Genomic DNA, 22520 nt, shown 5'->3' with positions numbered 1-22520 from the left:
TGTAAGAACTAAAGACGCTCCTCCACATGGGCTTCATTAACATTATAGGGACAAAGACAACTTATTAATCCACACGTGGTGCACCAGTCTAGTGAGCTTATACGACTAATTGAAACTGATACTAGAGACATGATTGAAAGCAGCCCACAGACCGTATAATCTTTCCTTTGCATCATGCCCCCACCCCCAACAGCAGCTCCCTGGTTTGACTGGGAGTGAATGTAAATTCCAAGGTCCAAATTTGAATTTAATAGCATAAAGTATGAATATGGTGTTACTTTTTAACTTTTAGGAGCACATCTCTTGAAGCCTAATGACTACAGTTCTAATGGTCAATATGAAGGGGATGTTGAGCATCTTTTTGACTGGCTTCTACCAACTAATGAACTACTAGCACGTCATAATGCTGATATATTCTATAGACTCTATGTTAATGCATGTTTTTTCTATATTTGAGTGTTGGAGTATAAAGACTAAAGAACCAGACAAACAGCAAATAGGTGAGTTTTTACAGTGTTCATTATGAGGAGGTCGCTCTTCTTGGGTCACTTTAATATAATTAAATTCAATCTATTACCCTGTGTTCTCAGTGGAACGGAGTGGAACAGGTTGTTAAAAGTAAACTCCATCGAAATGAGTTTTTTTTTTACACCAGACAGTTTGACAGCCAAACAGTCATCGATGATGAAGAACAACTCCCACCCTCTACAGAGCACACTAAGATCACTGGAGAGCTCCTTCAGCGATAGGTTCCTTCACCCAAGATGCGTGAAGGAACGCTATCGCAGGTCCTTCCTGCCCACGGGCGTCAGGTTATACAACCAGCAGTCCTCCCAGCAGACCACTCACAGAACTCACAGAACAAAACATTGTAATTCTGGATGAACAATGTAATCTCAAGTCTGTAGTGTATATTTTTGATGTGTAAATATAACTGTAAATTTCTGATAATATGATATATGTTAATATGTTTACAATATGTGAATATGTAAATTTCATATGTTGCAAATGTTAATATGTATGTATATTATTTAAGTATTTATGTATGACCCCCCCCCACGAACTAAGAATTCACTCAACTGTGATCAGTAAACATGTTATAAGCTCAGTGCCATCAACAAATCCAAAACTGGTTCCTTTATATTATTCATACATATTCATATTCATACCTGAGGTTTTTTAGTCTTTTACCTGATAATACTTTGCATAATTTTTCATTCCAAATGGAGAGCTAACATGTTCCTGTGGTCATACGTGTAACCAGACAGCGTTGTGCTCCACACTCACACATCTTTTGAATAGACTTTGGAACAGCGGAGCTGAGACACATGATCAATGATACACTCAAAATGCTTTTAGATGGGAGCAGACCTATGCTTCACCATATCTGGAGGGTTCAGAGTGCAGCTGTGTAAAGAGACCGCAGTGGACCCCGTCCATCAGCTCGTCTTCTTAAGATGAGCACGAAGATCCCACACACTGACGACACTCCTCATTCCAGGAGCTCCTACCGCCAGAATCATTGTAGCACTCAGCCAGCAGCCTGCTGCTCTCACTGTGTGTGTGTGTGTGTGTGTGTGTGTGTGTGTGTGTGTGTGTGTGTGTGTGTGTGTGTGTGTGTCTACAGATGCATTTGCGAGCCACTCCTCCAATATGCCCACGCTCCCACACGACTCACCCTCTACCCTTCTCTTCCCATCCTTTCCTCATTCATCATGCCCCCCCCCCCCGTGTCCTCTCACCAGAGGTCTTCACTGAGGTGTAATTTAGCTCCTGCTGTTCTTTAATTTCTGCCGCAGTCAGCATAGGTGTGGCTGCCCTCCTGACACCAGGGATGCAATCTGTCAATCAGGTCCCCCGCCCAGGAAATTCAGTTCAAACTGAAGCTAATTATTAAGTCTTCCCTGTTTGCTTCCGATTGAACGCCGTCGCAATGTGGAGGAGGGGACACGAATCCAAGCATGGTCGGTTGGGTTTGTGAGGATGTCTAGCTGTTCAGAGGATGAGGGCTCCCCACCCCCTTTGTCTCATCTATTCAACACTGTTGCCCCCTGTCCGCTTTCCTCCGTTCAGTGGGTTTCTAGAATAACTGAAAACACCGTTCACACATTGAGGAGCGCACCAAGAAGTGGCAGTCTGTGACAGACACCGCCCCAGACAGACCACCCTACCCAGACAGACCACCCTACCCAGACAGACCACCCTACCCAGATATACCACCCTACCCAGACAGACCACCCTACCCAGACAGACCACCCTACCCAGACAGACCACCCTACCCAGACAGACCACCCTACCCAGATAGACCACCCTACCCAGATAGACCACCCTATCCAGATAGACCACCCTACCCAGACAGACCACCCTACCCAGACAGACCACCCTACCCAGATAGACCACCCTACCCAGATAGACCACCCTACCCAGACAGACCACCCTACCCAGATAGACCACCCTACCCAGATAGACCACCCTATCCAGACAGAATACCCTACCCAAGCCCAGCGACACAGTCTAGTCTCCTGATTCCACCATTAGAGGTGAGAGAAGGAGATTAAAAGGAAGACAGCTTTACGTAAGCAGGCAGTGAGGGAGGTGTTGGAAAAGTCCTGAAGCTAAAAAAGCTAAAATCAGAGGAGATGAGCAGGAATGTTGTGAGAGTTCGTCAGTGTTCACTCTACAGGTTAAATTATTGAAGCCTACTTCAGAAGACATGCAGTCTGTGGTTGACTCTCTGAAGAACAGAACATTTTCATTCATTTACACACTTACCTTTTATTCCAGAACCACTGATCATTATCTGACAGCGTATAACTGAATAAATGCTTGACTTACGTGCAATATTCACACTTAAAAGTTGAAATAACAAACCATAAAACAGGGTCGACCATGGACTCCAATTCCCAAGATGCCTTATTCAAACCTTTGCTTTGTACCTCTGTCAGTTTTAATTGAAGTCAAGTGCAGTCGCATCTTGTAAGCGTGGCAGTCAATCACCTGTATCAACGATGACTAATATTCAATCACTGTGAGCCGAGTGTGGAACAACAGCGACGCAGAGAGGACCCATTAACCTTTGTTCATCAGGAAGACGTCAGAGCAAGAAGACGTCCCGCTCCTTCAGCTGAGTGGCTTCACTAATGACCCTACAGCCTTTACACACAGCAGTTACTGTAATCACCTTACTTAGAGTGACACGAGAACAACACGCTGCACAACACGGGAATCAACATCGCTGCTGCCTCGCATCATGAAGGGAGACGTTCTTCATTGTTGGGCTTTGTTTGCTGAAGACCACGACTAGACGTGTGATGGAAGTACGGATCAGACTCACTAGTGGGTTACTATTAATTAATCAATCAATCAATCAATCAATCGATCGATCGGTCAATCAATCAATCACTCAATCAGTCAACTAACCTTAATGCCTCAGACTCACTGGTGGGTTAGCATTACTTACTGTTGTGGGGCTTCACAGTTGAGCTAGTGGTACATTACAGCAGAGGTAGCTAGCAAGCTAATTAAGATCAAATTTAGCTACATGACTTTAGTTAAAATTACTGCCTGCAGCTAAGCTAACATTTTATGTCCCAGTGATGCCAAGGTGAGAATAATGACACACATACATATGTATATACATATGTACAGTTATACATATGTATATACATATGTATGGCATACGTACATGCATGCATGCATACATGCATACATACATGTGTTCAGTGACTAACACACGTGTTGGTATCAGCTCCTTTGCCTGGTTAACATTTATCTTCATCTTGATCTAGCTGCTGAATCCAACCACTGGTCCAGCGCTGGTTCTAAACCAGTTTAGGCCCGTGTCTTGCTGGTTGCTGCTTTCATTGTAACAACAGTTAGCATTCTGGTCAGCATCCATCCTGCTGCTGTATCACTAGCTCTTATTATTATTCAGTTTGATGGAACCCGACTCTCTTTAGAACCCTAAACCCATAAATCAGTATTTTTTTTATCAGGATTTTCATTTGAACCTTATACTGAATGTGTCCTCACTGGAGAAAGCAGGAAAAATAATAGCTGACTAATTCATTTTTTATACATGTTGGCCACAAAAAACAAAACAAAACACAGGAATGATAAAGAGAATGCAACAAAAAATGGTTTCCTCTTGAACCAATTGTGTTCAACTTAGCAGAAAAAATAAAATCATACCCAGATATATCTCCTTTCAAGAGGAGACATTTTCAGTGCAAAATAAAGAAACAAACCTCAATGTCAGATCTGTGTTTCAAAACTCTTCAAGACTCTCTGGAGGATTGAGTCCCTGGATCTGGATGTCCGTTTTGGACTGAACTCAACAATCTTTACAGGAACAGACAAAGAGACAAAGAGACAAAGAGACAAAGAGACAGAGAGAGAGACAGACAGACAGACAGACAGACAGACAGACAGACAGACAGACAGACACGGCTCTCTGGCCTGTATAGAGTAAAAGAAAAGACAGGGAGGCTAACAGGTGATTGAACATGTTACCTCCAGTAACGCTGGCTGGGGTGAGCAGAAAGAAAACGTCTCCAAATACACAAACTACTGTGGTTTGCTGATGACATGATTCTTTCCTATGGAAGTCAGTCTAACCTGGACAGCTGATCAACTCTGTGAGTTCTGTTACCAAAAGCCGGTTTCTTACTTTACTAATGACTGTTATTAATCCAGGAAACGACCACCAGCGCAGGGAGTTTCCTGTGGTACAACATCTCAGCTCGCGCATCGTGACAAACAGAAGTATAGTCAGGACAACTGTTAATAACCTGCAAAGCTTCCAGCAGCTGGACCAAGAGTTTCATGAGACACGGGGATGCTGGTGCAAACACGAAGGTGTGAGAGAATACTGTGGTAATGAAATCATGGTCCAGGTGGTCTCCAGAGGAGATCCACAGGATGGATCAGCCAGGGTGTGTTTCATGAACAGATGGAAACAAAGACATTGTTGGAAAAAGGTGGGAAACGTAGCAGGAAAGGAGAAACGGGATCATTGGGAAAACAGAAATGTCAGGACGTGTTTCCATCATGACGGCTGGCGTCGGAGTGTTCTTACCATCAAGCAGTCCTCCATCGGAGGGACGCGTGGAACCAGGTCTATTAAGGGCCTCCTATGATCTGGCTCCACCCCTATCCATAACTGTACATGTAACTGAAGGCTGCTGGGGGTGTGAGTGCACACATGTAAATACCCCCCTGTACAGATAGCAGGAACCCACCCACCCCGTGTGTGTCTGCCTACAGCCCCCCCACAGCATCAGCAGGGCGGCTGAGGGCGCTCAGATATTCAGAGGCTATGTATGAAGCAGAGGTGGAGGGTGGATGGTGTGCCACTGCCTAAAAGGGGGGGGGGTAATTAACATATTAATGACCCACCTTCCTACAGCTTCTGTCGGATAGTCCAAACACTTTGATAAATATGCAAATGAGAAGCGCACCATCTGAAGAGGGAATTAGCTCTGCCAGAGAGCTGGGGGGGGGGAGGAAGGAAAGAGGGAAGGAAGGAAAAGAGCAGAGATGGAGGGTGTGGGGAGGGGCAGGGAAATGAAAAGGGGGCAGGAAGCAGGAGAGCAGGGGAATGTGGGGGCGAGTTGGAAGGAAGAGGTGACCAGACACGGGGGGGAGGGGGGGAGACGGCGTCAGGCATGCTGATGAACCGATCCTCATGCGTGTTCCAGCTCTCTTTAATTATCTGGCATTAATGTGGGGGGGCGGGGGGGTTGTGTGTCGGCTTAAACGGACAGAACCAGAGAAAATTCTCTCCCCTTCTCTCGTCGGTGCTTCCTTAGAATCGATCTGGTGCCCATCAGCCCCCCAGTAACGCTCAGAACGGCTGCAGGAGATCAGACCAGTGGTGGTGGGGGGGCCCAGAGTAATGACCCCATGCAGACAAGGTCAAGTAATTAGAAGACAGACCGATCTGCCTTGTCTTACCGTTGGAGAGAATGGTGAGTAATAAGGATGAGGAAGAACACCAGGGAACGCGTTCAGTGTGTGTGTGTGTGTGTGTGTGTGTGTGTGTGTGTGTGTGTGTGTGTGTGAAGATAAGACACCTCGTGCGAGCAGTCGGGCCGGGGACTCACCGACACGCTCGTCACATTCCACAATTATGTTGAATAATTAAAACGTTTCATTAACTTGATCATTTTGTGTCCGGCCGTGTTTCAGCGCCGACACCGGCGATTAGAGCGGGGGCCAGGAGCAAACGCCCCCCTCATCCGGCCAGTTGGCGACGGAGGACGACCATATGTCTTTTGTATGGGAGCAGGAATGTGACAGGAGGAAGGAGAGGGGCTCTAGTGCGAGGGAGCGCACCAGGACACAATGAAACCCACGTGTTCAAGGTGAAACCATCTGGATGGCGTTCACGTGGATTTTTGTGATTAATGCAAATCAGGGAGTGAATATTTACGTCTGCCCGTCAGCCTCAGGCACCAGCGTTCACCTTGACATTCTTTACATATTGATGGCTTTCACACAAAATATTTTTATACATGCAGTCAAATGAACAAACTCCTTATTTTTGCAGAGCAGTTATCTCTCACCCTGCACGTATGGGGGGTTATAACACCTCCTAATGTCGCCACGCTGCACACACTGAGCCCAATAACATCCTTAACAATCTTGGTGTAAAATCAGAGGATTCTTCGCTGTGCATTAACACCATCATTAGCCAAAGCCGCTGCCGTTCTGGTTATGTAAGACGGCTCTTTTGTCTTTTGAAATTGGATTACTGCGGAAGCCGTACGTTTTCAGAAATGGAGGGTTTGGGGCAATTCTTATGCCGTTGCCTCGGCCGTGCCGTCTGTGGTGCAAAGCCATCCTCCTCATCCTCAGCGCTCGTACACCCCAATAAACATGATTAGCACGGCAGACTGTAAATATGCAAATGACAATGGAGATGTGGGGGGAGTGTTGATGCTGTGAGCGCAGCCTCTCCCACACCTCACCCCGCCTCTGAAACCCGTCAGGAGGTTCACTGAGGGGGGGGGGGACGCGGTTCAAGCTATCTGTGCTTTTTTCTTTCATGAAGAAAATTCAAGCATGTAATTGCAGCTTTGAATGAGAAGGGATGGTGTGGTAGAAAACCGTCTTTTTGTTATAAAATATATGAGATTCGGCATTTTCATGGTTAACTGACCTTGGTTTTTCAGTCCCAAAGCATTAATAAAACTTCATTTAATTTCTTGATGTTCTGGATTCAGACTGGATCCTCTTGTGTGGATCAGATGACTGACACCATGTGTGCCTCTTTTTGAGTTGATCACACTGTTTAAGGCAGACAGCTCTGAACCGTTGTTTTATGGGCTTAAGAGAAAACACTGTGTCCATATTTTTATATTGATTCTCTAAACACTGGACTGATTGAATTCATAATGAATTACCTAGTTTAGATTTAATCAATAATTCCATCAGAAGATTTGTGGTTGTGGTTTATTTTGTGTTTTATAACCCGGACCTGGTTATGATGTGAGAGACAGGAAGAATTAAACCTTCATCACTTCAACACGAGGAACACATCGGCTGTTCACAGCGTCACACACACTGGTGTCACGTCAACGCAGTCCTTATTGATTATGATTTGTGTGTGTGCGTGTGTGTGTTTGTGTGAGAGAATGTAAATATGAGCATATGACAAATTTAGTAAATAACATATTAGGGCAGGTGAGCTATTTTTGTCATATTCACATAACATTTTCAATTTTAACAGCCTTAATTTATGAAAGAAATAACAGGTAATTTAACGTTAAATCAGTGGGTCATTTTTATACATAAATTATGAGTTTTTGGTGCCTAAACCTAAATCTAATCTAAACATATTACATCTAAAAAGACCTTTGATAATATTGAATTGGGTCTTGACTCTGCAAACTGAGCACTGACAATGACTTCAGTATTTACTTTCATTATAAATATATCAACACTATTGTTGGACCTATTTTGAAATAAAATCTCAGCTTAGAGTATTAATGTGAATAAACTACACCTGGGTTTTGCGATCACCAGCTTCCAGAAAGAGATACCGATCCTTCATCCTTTGCTTCCATTGTAAGAATCAGTCAGTTACATAAAATGGTCCCATTCCTTATTCTTAGGAAGGCAGTTTTTACTGGAGAAAAATTAATTGTCCCAGTGAATCAGCTGGTGTCTGCTATCTACGTCAGCAGACCTCAGACTGTTGGATCCAGGCCTGCTGGCCATGAATGCATGTCAGCAAGACAAAGGTAGAGGCACTTTTCTGATATGAAAAGAAGGTATTGTTTTATTTCAAAGTTTTACATTATCTATAACTTTCATTGCTCAGCTTTAAGCTTATCATCAGCAAACTGGGCCAACAGTTTCAGAAGCATCCCATCCAGATTGGAAGAAACATCCAGCTTCAGTCTTTAAACCAGACACACTCGGATCTTCGCTCGCTACAGTCTACCTGCTATCGATGCAACAGTACGACTCCCTTCTGTATTTGTCTTTTCCACATGTGAGTGAACGCTTTCATGGACACACACGTATACACACACCGACACACGCTGTCACAAACACACACACACACAACAACAGCAGCCTATCTGACGCAGCCCATGCTGCTCCGTGTAAAGTCGAGGCTGTTGGTCCTGAAGACTATCAGCTCTCCGGGGGGAGAGGCCATTGAGCAGCATTATCGACATTATAGACGCCTCAGCCTGGAGATAGGCTTCACATCGATCCCCTGATTAATTACTATCTGCAGGCAGCAGAGAGAGAGGGAGGGAGGAGAACGGAGGAGGTGAAGATGATGGAAAATGGGAAAAGGGGTGAAAGACTGCCGAGAGAAGGAGGGAGAGTACATCTTGTACTATCTATGAATATCAGCTAAAGGCTACACAGTAATCTTCCAGGTGGGATATTATTTATTGATGTATAGGTAGGCAAAAGCCCTTATCTTAGCTGCAACCACCCCCAACACCGCCAAGGACGAAATTAAATGTACACATTACTGGGTGGAAACAACTTACAAAGACACGTAGAGGACGATGAACAGCCCACGCTCCAGTTGGTGGAGGAGGTGACGCCGCACACGGCCAGGAAGAGAAGGGGAATTAAAACATCTGTGTGGAACGAACGGCGGCCTCCGTTAGTCTGGTGAACCTGACTCACACCCGGATCCAAACGCGGGTGGAGGTGGACTTCAGGACTCCTTCACGACACCGTGTCCACGGAGTCAGCAGGCTGCTAAACTTCAGCCAACGTTAAGAAACGTTAGGAAAGGTTCTGCTGAGACCGTCTGAGCGTCGTTACGGCCCTGACAGACTCTCTGAGGGCTGCGCCTGGAATGTCGATAATCTGACTTAAACTTTTCAGATTGTTTAGCTGAGTCACTGCGCAGAGAGAACCCAGTCAGGACTCATGGCGTAGAGGGAGGAGCGTCGGTCTGCTCCGGTGACTTCAGCTCCAGCACCACATCCCACTGAACGCCTTCAGTGTGTCCTCTACTGTCATCACTGCCATGACCTCACTTTGACCTCTAACAATTTAACAATAACCAGTAGAGAAAGCAGAAGACTGGAAGCAGGGTCTGACTAATCCCTGACTGTCTTTTCTCTTACTGAACACTGTCGGACCAGGACTGTTTCCATGAAACACTCTGCAGAGCGTCTGCAGGCATGTTGGAGACGTCCTGTCTGACTCTGGTGAACAGTGTGAAGACGTGCAGGTGGTGTCGGACTGAAGGCTTCCATAGCTGTGTGTGCTTCTGCCGAGTGTCCTCAGGACTGTGAGCCTGAATGCTCAAGTCAACCTGAGACGACCTGTCTGCTCCAGCACATAGTCACTGCCCTTGACACTTGCATGTCAAACTGCCTGTAAGCTGAAGAATACCATAGAGACCAATTACGGGCTTCAGGGCCGGTCGGGTCCGCTGGTGTAACTGAGTCAGACCTGAACTCTCTCGCCTGTGGATTCTGCTGCCGTGATCAGACAGACGTACCGCTGCAGACCGGCTGATTGGAGCGTCTAGTCTACGCTCTGATGACGTACAGACACTCCCTCCTGTCTGCTACTTCCTGTGGGAAAGCTTCCAACACACTGGACCCTCCTGATGATGACTAGTGTGAGCTGGCTGCTCATTTACATTCTATTTGCATCAAACACAGTGTGTGTGTCCATGAGTGTGTGAAGCTGAATGGTCAGAGAGGTAATAGACAGGAGACCCTTGAATAACATCTATAACCGTACTTCATGTGTGCTGATGAAGAATGGTATTGGATATGCATTATTATTAACCTTAGTTTGGTCATCACATGATTGCATTCCCAGATTATCAAGAGTTTTTAAGAAAAGGAGTGAGAATAAACTTTGGTTTGACAAAAAAGCCAATAAAGTTGCGGTGAACGCTCCGCCCACTCGAATCACCCAACGAGAACTTGAGGCAGGAGGAGAAACAGTAGAGCTGAATGGGTAATGAACTGATAATTGGCTATCATGCTAATTATCATCAAGTGCATGAGACAGAAACAGAATTATTTAGCCTGTCTGGTTGGAACATGAAAAGAGGAGAAAACCCTCGTCTTTAATATTTCATGTGAGGAAATTGTATTAACTGGAGGGAAGAAATAATTTGGTGCTGCTTGTTTCTCCTCTGCTGTTATCGTCTTTGTGATACTGAAGACGTCCACAGAGAGGGAGGAACAGAGGTCCGTCTATCCGTCCGTAGCCTTCATGGCTGAAGAAAAAGAAATCTGCAGACTGAATGTGAAGAGAGGGAAGAGACGGACAGGAGGAGGCTGGGGGGGCTGCTGGTCCGTCAAACAGACGAGGACACGCCGCAGCGACTGGCTGGTAATAAGCGACAGTTGATCCGGGCCGTCTGACGAGACCTCCACCAGCACTCACACACCACCACACCAATTTTGTGTGTTTGTTTTGTGTAGGAGTGTGTGTGTTCAGACTCTAGATATTTTCTCTCCGTGTGTGTGTGTGTGTGTGTGTGTGTATGTGTGTGTGTGAAGCAATGCAGTTGTTCAATTCCACTGACCTGAAAAGCTCTGTTAATGCTGGATCCACAGGCACTGGGAAGGAGAGAGAGAGACTCAGGTAAATCACAGGCTCTGATTGGTTCATCATTCTGACAGACCTTCATAGAAATAAATGACCTCGTGTTTGTCATCATGTAGACTATTAATCTGTCTAGAACATGGATGTGGAGAAGGTTTGTTAAAAATGTGTGACCAGAGTCTCAATTCTATGCAAACTGACACAGGAGGCTCCTGAGGACCTTCACACCAACTACCCCACCACGCTGCCTCACTGAGCCCAAGAAGGACATTCATATTTGTCTATATAATAAAAGCATTTTAAAAAGTTAATTTAAGATGACAGCAGCATTCCAACAGAAATTAGCCAATTTCACGATATATTTAGAATGACTTCAGAAGAAGATAGTTTTAACCACCTGATGGTGGAGGTGAAGGTATCGCGTCTGACAAGACCTGTAGATTTTTGAGATGTTAAAATGTGTTTAAAACTTGCTGGTATCTAGTAAACTGTTGGATCTTCTAGTCTTAAGCAGCAGAGAATCAGAGATGAGAGTCATTTCTGAATCGGCCACATGAAAGACGTCCGTCAGTCCTCCAGTCACACGTTTGTTCTTTCTTGGGGAGGACAACGCAATCAAACGGAGGCCTCGGCCTTCAGCACACGGCTCACAAAGACTCTGATCCTCCTGGTGTAGGAACACTGGTCCCCACCTGGTCTTTGTTCAGTCATGGACTGAGGATAGACCAACTAAAATATGGATCAAAACAGTCTTTGATTAGTCTTTTCTTTCTTATGCTTTAGGGCAGTGAGGCTGGTCAGCGTGTGCTAGTTTTATATCAGATTGGTGCAAACACATCCTTCACAAGATGTCATTTGTTGCACTACCATTCACCATTCAACATGAAAGGTCATCAAAGTTCAGCTGACGCTCCCCTCAGTACTCAGTGTAGAGCTAACCTCTTGGCTCAGCTCGTGAGTCAAAGACGACAGGATGGCCTTCAAACTATAATACTATAAAATATAGTACTATTACTATATTTTATAAAGTAACATAGTAATAGATATGGTAATATAATTATTATATAGTCCTCTTCCAATTATATAGTAATATTTCAGTATATATATTATATATATATATATATATATATATATATATATATATATATATATATATATATATATATATATATATATATATATAATGTCCCTCTCACCCTTGTGGGGTGGTATCTGTGTGTCATCCTCAAGCTCGGGTCCTCTACCAGAGGCCTGGGAGTCTGAGGGTTCTGTCAGTATCTTATCTGTTCCTAGGACTGCGCTCTTCTGGACTGACAAACAAACCAAGAGATGATAGAAAAGCCTGAAAAAGGGATGCGTTTGGTTGATCTCTCCAAAGAATATGGCCGTAATGCATCTACAATCACCACGTTATTAAAACAAAAGGAAGTTTAAGGAGTTTAAGGCGTTGCGTGGGTGGTTGGAGAAGTTCAGAAGGAGGACTGGAATTCACTCTGTTGTTCATGGTGGGGCAAGAGGGCATGAACCAAAGAGGGCAAAAAACAATGAGGACAGCAGTTAAAAGGTAAATGACCAGCATTTTTATTCTTTACTCTATTCTTTGTTTTTTTACATTTTGCACAACTCTCTTTTGTTGTGTAATAATCTAACTGTAACATGTATTTGTTACATGTTTTGATGCATTTTTATGCTTCATTAAACATTTATGTCAGAATTTTTGTGGGCTTGGAACGGGTTAGGGCATTTACATGGAAAACGCGTCTCTACTTACGTAATTTTTTACTTACATAATTTCTTCCGGAACCAATTAATTTCATAAGTAGAGGTACCACTGTATATATACATAATATATAATAATATGGTAGATTATCTGTTACATAAAATCATATATATACTGTAATATAGTAATATAGTTATATATATATATATACACACACACACACACACACACACACACACACATATAGTACTATATATAGTAACATATATATTATATATATACACTGTATATATATTTTATATATAGCAATAAATTACTATATACCATAATTATATACTTCAAGGAAATTTCTCTACATTAGTTGGAATTATTAATTATTTTGAATTAGATTTTAGTTAATTTAGTTACACATGTGATCCAAAATGGTTCACTTGTTTTTTTCTCAGGGATGAACAAGGTGACCTCAGGTGTTGAAGTGATCCCGCTCCACACTTTAGTTCCATCCACCTTTAAAAACTCCTCACTTGAATTTTAATGCGAAAGTGTCCACTGGGCTGATTCCTGTAGGTTTATACAGTAACCTATAGCAGTGTGCACCACAGCAACCTATAGCAGTGTGCACCACAGCAACCTATAGCAGTGTGCACCACGTATGACGTACGCCTAAGGTTTCCCTCTGCACACCACGGGTCTACTGTACATGTAAGACACAGTGTGTTGTCACTGCAGCATCACTGGTTAAAAAGTAAAAGTGTTGCTGCAGGACATTTGAAGTTTGAACAAATTGGGGTGTCGTGGCTCTTTTTATTACAGTGACTGAACCTCCTCCGATCAGAGCATTGCTGCCTAGAAACAACACAGTTGGTGAGAAAGAAGGTGAAATGCCTGGTTTCCATCCTCTCTCATGTAGCCTGTTTTTTATATCAATATTTAACATGAAGCTGCTGACACAATTATACACTGAAATACTGTGTTTTGTCCTATTCACAAACTTAAGAATCAACGTTTTTTTTACTTTTCACACTCATGTTCTGTAGGATCAGATGTGTATTTGTTCACTTTCTAATACATTTCAATTTGAAATGTTTTATAAATGTATAGGAAGTTAAAACAAAGGAGGACCAGAGCAGTGAGGAATGTGAACTCAACTGTGTCCATCTGCGGTTTGTGTAATGGTGTGTCTGTCGTGTGCCTGCCCATGTGAATGCTTGTGCAGGGACAGTGAAGGTCATCCTGCTGTGTGTGTGTGTGTGTGTGTGTGTGTGTGTGTGTGTGTGTGTTGGTGCCGATACCTTTGGAGCGGATGCGATGGCGCTTATCGTCTGCATCCACCTCCATCTGCAGAGAGAACACCAACAAGCCGTTAAACACTGAACACAAAACCATCTTTGTCCTGGACTCCTGTAGGTGTTCACCACTGTTCACATCCCTGATTTCACGGCATTCACTGTACAGTGGATTATTCAGTCATTTACACATAATACAGAGCATGCGCCTACATTTTGCATGCTCTGTATTTAGCAAAAATTATACAATTTAAATGCATATTTGCATCTCCTCAATCAAAAGTGTATAAAATATATTCATAATAGTATATAAATGTTTAAAAATGATACAAACTACACAAAGAATCATTTTATTTGCTAAAATGAGCAGAAAAATTTGGTAATTTGATAAGGAATTAATAAATAATGAAACTCTTTAATTTATCTTTCTTTTGTAATCAATATAGAATCATGTCTGAAATGATGCAATCCATCCATCCATCCATCCATGACACACCGTTCAGTAATGGTGCAGGTAAAATTCACATCCTACTGCTGCTGTAGTTTCTATCCATGTAGGTACTCAGACACTTAAAGTCAAACACAACCCCCCCCTCTCTGGGCGTCGCCCATCAAATCCCTGAAGCTCTCTCCTTTCACCAGACATGGTGCATTTCTGAGGAGCGTTAGCGTTGTTGTGTTGGTTCCAGATGTTGCTAACTAGCCATGCTTGCTGTGTTTAGACGATGACGGGGGCCTTGTTTGCGTGTCTCTCTTTATTAAACATGATTTATTAACAGCACACTTACGGTACTGCAGAGCCCCTCAGCCCTAATGGTGTGTTTTTTTATGAATGCCCATAAATGTTTCAGCAGGAGAAAAATAAAACCATGAAAGATGAAGATACCTTGTAAATCTTATTAGCATAGCAAGGAAGGAACAATCTGGAAAGGGTGGCGGGGAACCGAAACTAATATATATATATATATATATATATATATATATATATATATATATATATATGACAGAAGTAGTGGATGGGACGCTGGGCATCAGCATGATGATCAGAGCATAAGTCAAAAGACGGAATCTATTTTTGATTGACAGTTATTTGAGACATACACCGTTACACCTCAGTTCCATTATGAATTTTTCAGGTGAAATGGAAAGACAAACTGGAAAACACTTCTTGGTATTTGCTTGATGAAACAGTGTGGTCATTTCTATTGCTCATTTCTTACTCTGTACATAAAACACTCATAGGATTTACTTGTATCAGTTTAACATAATTTCAAAATATCCTTGTTTTAATATGGTTTTTGTAGTTTGTCCAGTCGTTCATACTTTTGGCTCGGCTGGACTGAACTAGCCAGCTAGCAAGGTGCACATGATAGCAGACAATGCTGAATTAATTTTGCCAAATTAATTTTAGCAAAGCGATTTGATAAGCTTCCTTACATGGACAAACTAAGAATTAGCATTAGAATTAGCAGGAAAGACCAACACCTAAGACTGATTTGCTGCAAAAAGCAAGGAAAAGTAAGAGGTGTTCTAGCTCTCCTGCTATGACAAAGTTATCTGGCTAACTGGAGGCGCTATGACAAACACTGTCCTGTTGGCCAGGCCTCTTGATAAAACCCTCTCAGGGATGTCTTGTCTGGTTTTGGGGATCTGTCTAAATTTGACTGTGCATATAAAAAGCATGAAAAGACCAATGAACATCTGAGTACATGTGCAAGGTCAAGTTTTCTGGGCAGGGTTAGGGTTAGGCTTGAGCACGGAATCAAGGTGTTCGCACTCAAGTGGCCAAGCAAAATGAAACAGTCACACAAAACACGGCCTTCCTAACCGCCTTATTGATGTGGCTTCCTTGTTCTGTCGGCAGGAGCTATCATTTAGAGGGCATGATGAGAGCAGTGAATCATCCAACAGAAACATTACCTAATGTGACTGCCTTGCCACACAATTCCAATCATCAGCTGTGCTTCTGGAATGTGTCGTTTTGTCCAAAATGACTTGATCTCTGCTCTTGCAGCCACTGTTCCTGATGAGATCAGAGAGGAGTTTCAGTAACAACTGATATTGTTTTCCGTGCCCAACTCCGTGTCACCGTTCACTATGTTGATAGTGCAGTAGCGTTTTATGGTTTTTCTTTGTTTCTGAAGGGCGAGATGCTCAATCTGTTTTTGAAGTATTGAATGAAAACATGCTGGGCTACAATTTTGAGGCTCAACCATACAATCGGGCTTCTGTCATGACTTCAGCCCTCAATAGTCTGCAGGCCAAAGTGAAGGCAATTGCCTCCAGGGCAGTGTTTGTGCAGACAGGATCAGACGTAATCTGGTCCTGACAAAGTGCTAAACACTTGTCTGAATGCACAATATTTTTGCATCACTCTCTGGGTTTACCACATTTTCTTCAAAACCGCTCAGGGGACATCTTTTGTTGAGTGTGCAGACTGTTCCAAGGTTGCCCAGAAACACTCCTCTTCAACGGAACCTCACCTCATGAATAGTGACCACAGTGGCAAACAACCACGATATTTTCCTGCAGACTTTTGATCCATCACTGCAGGTAAGACAACGGATGATGACGCACCAGATTGTGCCAAAGGTTTTGTAATGACACTGGAGGACATTGAGTTTGTGTTCACGTTGTACACGTAGGAATAAATCCTCTGATCTTTGGTACCATGGATGTTCTGTACTGCAATGATTCTCTATTTCAAAGAGAATAGGTCAGAGAGGACTTTCCAAGCTTTATAAAGCACCAGGCATCACATCTGACCTACACTATAAGCCAATAAGAAACACTGTCTCCCCCAATTCCAGGATCCTCAGGAGAACTACAGAAATCTGTGCATGGCCGTCCTTTGATCATCTGATGGATCAGATCCCTGTGTCTTCTAACAAATTTGGGCTTCTAAGAATGAATCAATCCAGAGAGGTTTGATGACATGACTTTACTGAAATGTTATGGCCAATACTTTGATTCATGGAGACTGAGGTCTGAACTTCAAGTCCTGTTTTCAAAGCAGGACTTACAGAGCAATAGAGGAAAACTGTGGGCTTCTTTGTTTGTTTCTAAGACATGGGATTGGACAGTGCAATACCCCAGCTGTACCAACTGTTATTAGTGGTAACTACCTCAGTTCGGGGGGCAGACACCCTCTCACTATTTAAGACTAGACTTAAAACTTTTCTTTTTCATAAATTTTACAATTAATGGCAACTCAGGTTACTACGTTTATTTTCATATAGACCTACACTGGTGGAGACTCAACATCCAGACTCACCGAGTTCCTCTCTCCTCCCCCTTCTCTCCAACCATCTCTGTTACTCCTCCTCCTCTCTGACCTCACTCTTCAAGTCTCCAATCACACCCTACTAACTAAACTTCTTCCCTGGAGTCTCTGTGCTCTATGTTCTCCCAGGTTTTTCTCAGGTTCACCCCTCATCTGCCCATCTGCTATGGACCTGCTCTTCCCATCCCACCAGTACCACCCCTAACCTAATTATCGGCTGGGGTCCGGCTTCCTTTTTCCTCCGCGCCACCATACTGTTCCACCCTTCATCCACCCATCCGCTGTGGACCATCTGCTGTGGACCTACACCTCCCATCCACCAGTATCACCCCTCACCTAACCATTGACTGGGGTCCTGCTGCCTCTCTTCCTTGGTGTCATCTTACTGTTCCACCCCTCATCCGCCCAGCCGACGTGGACCTTCCTCTGTGGACCTGCCCCTCCGAGCCCACCAGTATCACCCCATCTCTCCATGTGCTGTGGACCTTCTCCTCCAAGCCCACCAGTACCACCCCTCAACTATCCATCAGCTGGGGTCCTGCTTCCTTTCTTCCTCCTTCCTCCATACAGTCATCCACACAGCTGTAGTTGTGCCTTGACTTTATCAACCTTAACCATATTGATACTGTCTCTCTCTGGCCTGTCTCACTCTCTCTCTGTCTCTCTCTCTGTCTCACTCTCTCTCTGTCTCTCTCTCTCTCTCTCTCTGACCCTGTTCTTATCTTCCTTTGATTTCTTTTCCACCCAACCGGTCGAGGCGGATGGCCGCCCAATAGAGTCTGGGTCCTGCCCGGAGTTTCTTCCTCATCCCCGCCACTGTCGCTTATGCTTGCTCTGGAGGGTTCAGTTGGGTTTCTCTGTCTGTTAAAGCGCTTTGAAATGTCTGCTGCCATGATTAAGAGATATATAAATAGAACTTGATTGATTGAAAAACCAGAGCTGAATCTGGTGGTTTACAAAGCAGCGTCTCCTGTTTATAAGTTCCAATCTGCACCTTTCACACAATGGACCAAGGCCGTTCCAGCAGTACAGCTCTGCTGGCCACCAATAGGACACTGGAAAGACGTGTGGTTGGTTTGACAGGATCACTCAGTACTGTCTCGAAAAGGAAGGGAAGGCAGCGTTTACGTCAATAAATTTAAAAAAGTATGATGTAGGCAAGAATAAATTTCCCCCTTGGAAATACCAGCAACTGTCGCTGCTAGGGACACAAAACAGGCCTATCTTTGAACATGGGACACGTCTTCAGTGTCTGTTGTCATACAAGTGTCACAATATATGTCGGTATCTTTTCACATAGAGAACATAATATAAGTTTATTTAAACATGGAACACAGACCAGACAAACTGAGCAGAGAAACAATGAAAGTGTTTTAGCAGAGAGAAGAATCTGGAAATGATGAGCAAAGAAACATGATAAGAAATGCAGTGATTATTATAATATGTTCTGACACATAGAACAGTGTGTGTGTGTGTGTGTGTGTGTGTGTGTGTGTGTGTGTGTGTGTGTGTGTGTGTGTGTGTGTAGGTGTGTGTGTGTGTATCACTTTGGTGGTGGGAATGGGGGGTGGGGTTGGTCAGACATCTGTCACAACTATTCACCACATTATCAGTTTCCTTTGTGTTCACCTTGTAGATTTGCGTGTTTCAGGCATGTGGGGGCCTACCTCCCCATCCTCTCTTTAACCCCCCCTCTAATCACTATCCTGTACAGTGAAGCAGTGAAGAGCTACTAAAACCATCAAATGTCACAGCCAGTAGGTACAGCCGTGGATCCTGGTGTGATAGGTGTCTCCAGTGGTGTGTGTCTCCAGTGGTGTGTGTCTCCAGTGGTGTGTGTCTCCAGTGGTGTGTGTCTCCAGTGGTGTGTGTCTCCAGTGGTGTGTGTCTCCAGTGGTGTGTGTCTCCAGTGGTGTGTGTCTCCAGTGGTGTGTGTCTCCAGTGGTGTGTGTCTCCAGTGGTTGGGCTTGCTCTAGCCATTCGCCACTTCGCCATAGGAAGTAAATTCCAGATTGGCTACAAGGTTTTTAGACTGTGTAGCCACAGTGGCGTTCTTATATTTCCTTTAGCGAGCGGCACGAGTGGCGCTGATTCCGCTAACGAGCGGCGCTAGCGAAAATAGCGCCGCTATTTCCGCATGCCAACGGAAATAGCCGAAGTGACCCGAACGCTCCCGTTCATTAAATATGCACTGGGGTCATGACCTCCTCTCGTCCAATGAAAAACAAAATATTGTTTTTTACAAGCTGAACCTGTGAATTGGTGTAAGACAAGGAGAGGACCATCGATCAAAAGAATCTAGTGTTTTCTAGTAGAGTTTGTGTTAAAGTCCTCATTAATAAACAAATGGTGAATGCTGGGGGGGTGGGGGTGGAGACAGACCGATCAGAAGGTCAATGAAAGATATTATCAATACTTGTTAGTAGTCTTAGACTTTTGTTCCCTCTGACCAGCAGGAATAACCAGCGATGATGTAAATGTGTTTTCACCTCACTTGATGTTTTATATGTCTTTTTAGATTAAAATGAAAAATCATGTTATTGAATTAGATAAACTAAACTAAACTAAACTAAACTAAACTAAACTAAACTAAACTCTGTCATACCAATGGTGTTGGTGGTGGTCAAAGTTAAAATGTCTAGTCTCAGTAAACTACCAGTAAACACTGAGTAATATTTAGTCTGACTGTATCTTCAGAGTGAATGAAGTTTTCAATGGTTGAATCTCACATTCATTCCTGCATAAAGTAGGACAGAAATAAAGAGAGTTCAGCTTCAGCTGCTGGCTTTAGTGGGTTTTTGGAGGGAAACTGAACACAAGATTTTGTCCTCAGAATGCAGGAAAACAACCCCATTTTCTAAAACATTTCCCGGGGGAGGCCCCCCGGACCCCCCATGTCCCTCCACGAAGAGCGTTGCTTGTCAGCGCGCTGCACCGTTGCTGGGACACAGAATGTGGCTTTTTGTGGTTTACTCAATTCTTTTACACTGAGACACAGTGGGGTAGTCACACTAGCACCTGGTGCAAGACCAGAGTGGTGTGTGTCTCCAGTGGTGTCTCCAGTGGTGTGTGTCTCCAGTGGTGTCTCCAGTGGTGTGTGTTAGTAGTGGTGTGTGTTAGTAGTGGTGTGTGTCTCCAGTGGTGTGTCTCCAGTGGTGTGTGTCTCCAGTGGTGTCTCCAGTGGTGTGTGTTAGTAGTGGTGTGTGTTAGTAGTGGTGTGTGTCTCCAGTGGTGTGTCTCCAGTGGTGTGTGTTAGTAGTGGTGTGTGTTAGTAGTGGTGTGTCTCCAGTGGTGTGTGTCTCCAGTGGTGTGTGTCTCCAGTGGTGTGTGTTAGTAGTGGTGTGTGTCTCCAGTGGTGTGTGTCTCCAGTGGTGTGTGTCTCCAGTGGTGTGTGTTAGTAGTGGTGTGTGTCTCCAGTGGTGTGTGTCTCCAGTGGTGTGTGTTAGTAGTGGTGTGTGTCTCCAGTGGTGTGTGTTAGTAGTGGTGTGTGTTAGTAGTGGTGTGTGTCTCCAGTGGTGTGTCTCCAGTGGTGTGTGTTAGTAGTGGTGTGTGTTAGTAGTGGTGTGTGTTAGTAGTGGTGTGTGTCTCCAGTGGTGTGTCTCCAGTGGTGTGTGTTAGTAGTGGTGTGTGTTAGTAGTGGTGTGTCTCCAGTGGTGTGTGTCTCCAGTGGTGTGTGTTAGTAGTGGTATGTGTTAGTAGTGGTGTGTGTCTCCAGTGGTGTGTCTCCAGTGGTGTGTGTTAGTAGTGGTGTGTGTTAGTAGTGGTGTGTCTCCAGTGGTGTGTGTCTCCAGTGGTGTGTGTCTCCAGTGGTGTGTGTTAGTAGTGGTGTGTGTCTCCAGTGGTGTGTGTCTCCAGTGGTGTGTGTCTCCAGTGGTGTGTGTCTCCAGTGGTGTGTGTTAGTAGTGGTGTGTGTCTCCAGTGGTGTGTGTCTCCAGTGGTGTGTGTTAGTAGTGGTGTGTGTCTCCAGTGGTGTGTGTTAGTAGTGGTGTGTGTTAGTAGTGGTGTGTGTTAGCAGTGGTGTGTGTTCTGAATACAGTGATTGCTTTATAACACTTTGCTCCTATAGTGTTTATTATCAGCTTCATGTGCGTGTACACTAATCCCTCGTTACTCGTGGTTAATGTGTCCAGGACCGCCTGTAAAAAATGAAAATCCAAGATAGAGCGACAAACTATTTTATTATTTAGGGTAATTTAAACGTCTCTGAACCCCCCGCCCCCCACCCCATACTGATATTAAACCACCTTCTATCTGTATTACCTTTAAAACACTCTGATAGAATGTTTAAAACACTTTTAAGTGTTTCTTTAATAAACGGTGAGTTTATGTGAGTCTCAGAACTGGATGCTGTCAGCCAATAGCATGCGTGTACGGTGTCACATGACTACCTACTAAAAATCTGCAATGCAGTGAAGCTGTGCATCTTAAAGCGTGAACAAGTGGGGGATCACTGTATTATAAAGGTTTCTCACTAAACCCTGAACTGGTTGTGCTGGAATGGAGAGCGCTGTGAATTAAACTGGTTCAGTCAGGACATGATGTTAGTGGTGTTTGTGTTGATTGTCATGTCTGTGAATGTACAGTGTGTGTGTATACACTCTATACACTACTGGTCACCGGTGGACACTGCGTCTCATTCACGGCTGTGAACCATTATGATCTAGTTTCCACCCTTTGCTTTGTTTCCACTCCACAGGTGTGCTGCTAATGTGTGTTAAAGGTTCATTTGTGGATTTTAATGAGGTTGGGACCTTCAGTTGTGTGGTGCAGAAGTCAGGTTTGTTCCACAGCTCACAGCTGTCACTACCGAAGTAAAGAAAAACATTTTTTTAAGAACTGATGGTCAGTCAGTCCAGGAAACTGCATGACCTCTGCAGGTGTCACCAGGTCAGTCACAAAGGCCTCCATGTTGAAGGATGTGTCCACTCAGTGTGGCTGAGGGGGCGTGTACCAGGCAGGAGAGTGACGAGGACTTATCCAATAGGGGAACGTGTTTCTGGACAACAGACCAATGGCAGCCTGGCTCTCATTACTAACACACACACACACACACACACACACACACACACACACACACACACACACACACACACACACACACACACACACACACACACACACACACACACACACACACACACACACAGATCATCCTGAAAACATAAAAATCCACACATTC

The 22520-nt window shown here is 44.1% G+C and overlaps 1 protein-coding gene across 1 annotated transcript in view; it reads right to left on the bottom strand.

The window, feature by feature from the left end:
• The window catches only part of myt1lb (myelin transcription factor 1-like, b), a 109409-nt gene that overhangs the window by 54496 nt on the left and 32393 nt on the right, over positions 1-22520 (bottom strand). Inside the window, exons 2-3 of the mRNA XM_068338591.1 lie at positions 14065-14110; positions 11033-11066 (exon numbers count right to left, since the gene is read on the bottom strand). Coding sequence (XP_068194692.1) covers positions 11033-11066; positions 14065-14110 — 80 coding nt within the window. The remainder of the gene's footprint in view (positions 1-11032; positions 11067-14064; positions 14111-22520) is intronic.

The sequence above is a fragment of the Antennarius striatus genome, chromosome 17, assembly GCF_040054535.1.
Source record: "Antennarius striatus isolate MH-2024 chromosome 17, ASM4005453v1, whole genome shotgun sequence".
NCBI lineage: Eukaryota > Metazoa > Chordata > Actinopteri > Lophiiformes > Antennariidae > Antennarius > Antennarius striatus.
The sequence above is the reverse complement of the archived record's forward strand: the minus strand, read 5'-3'. Positions and strand labels throughout refer to the sequence as shown.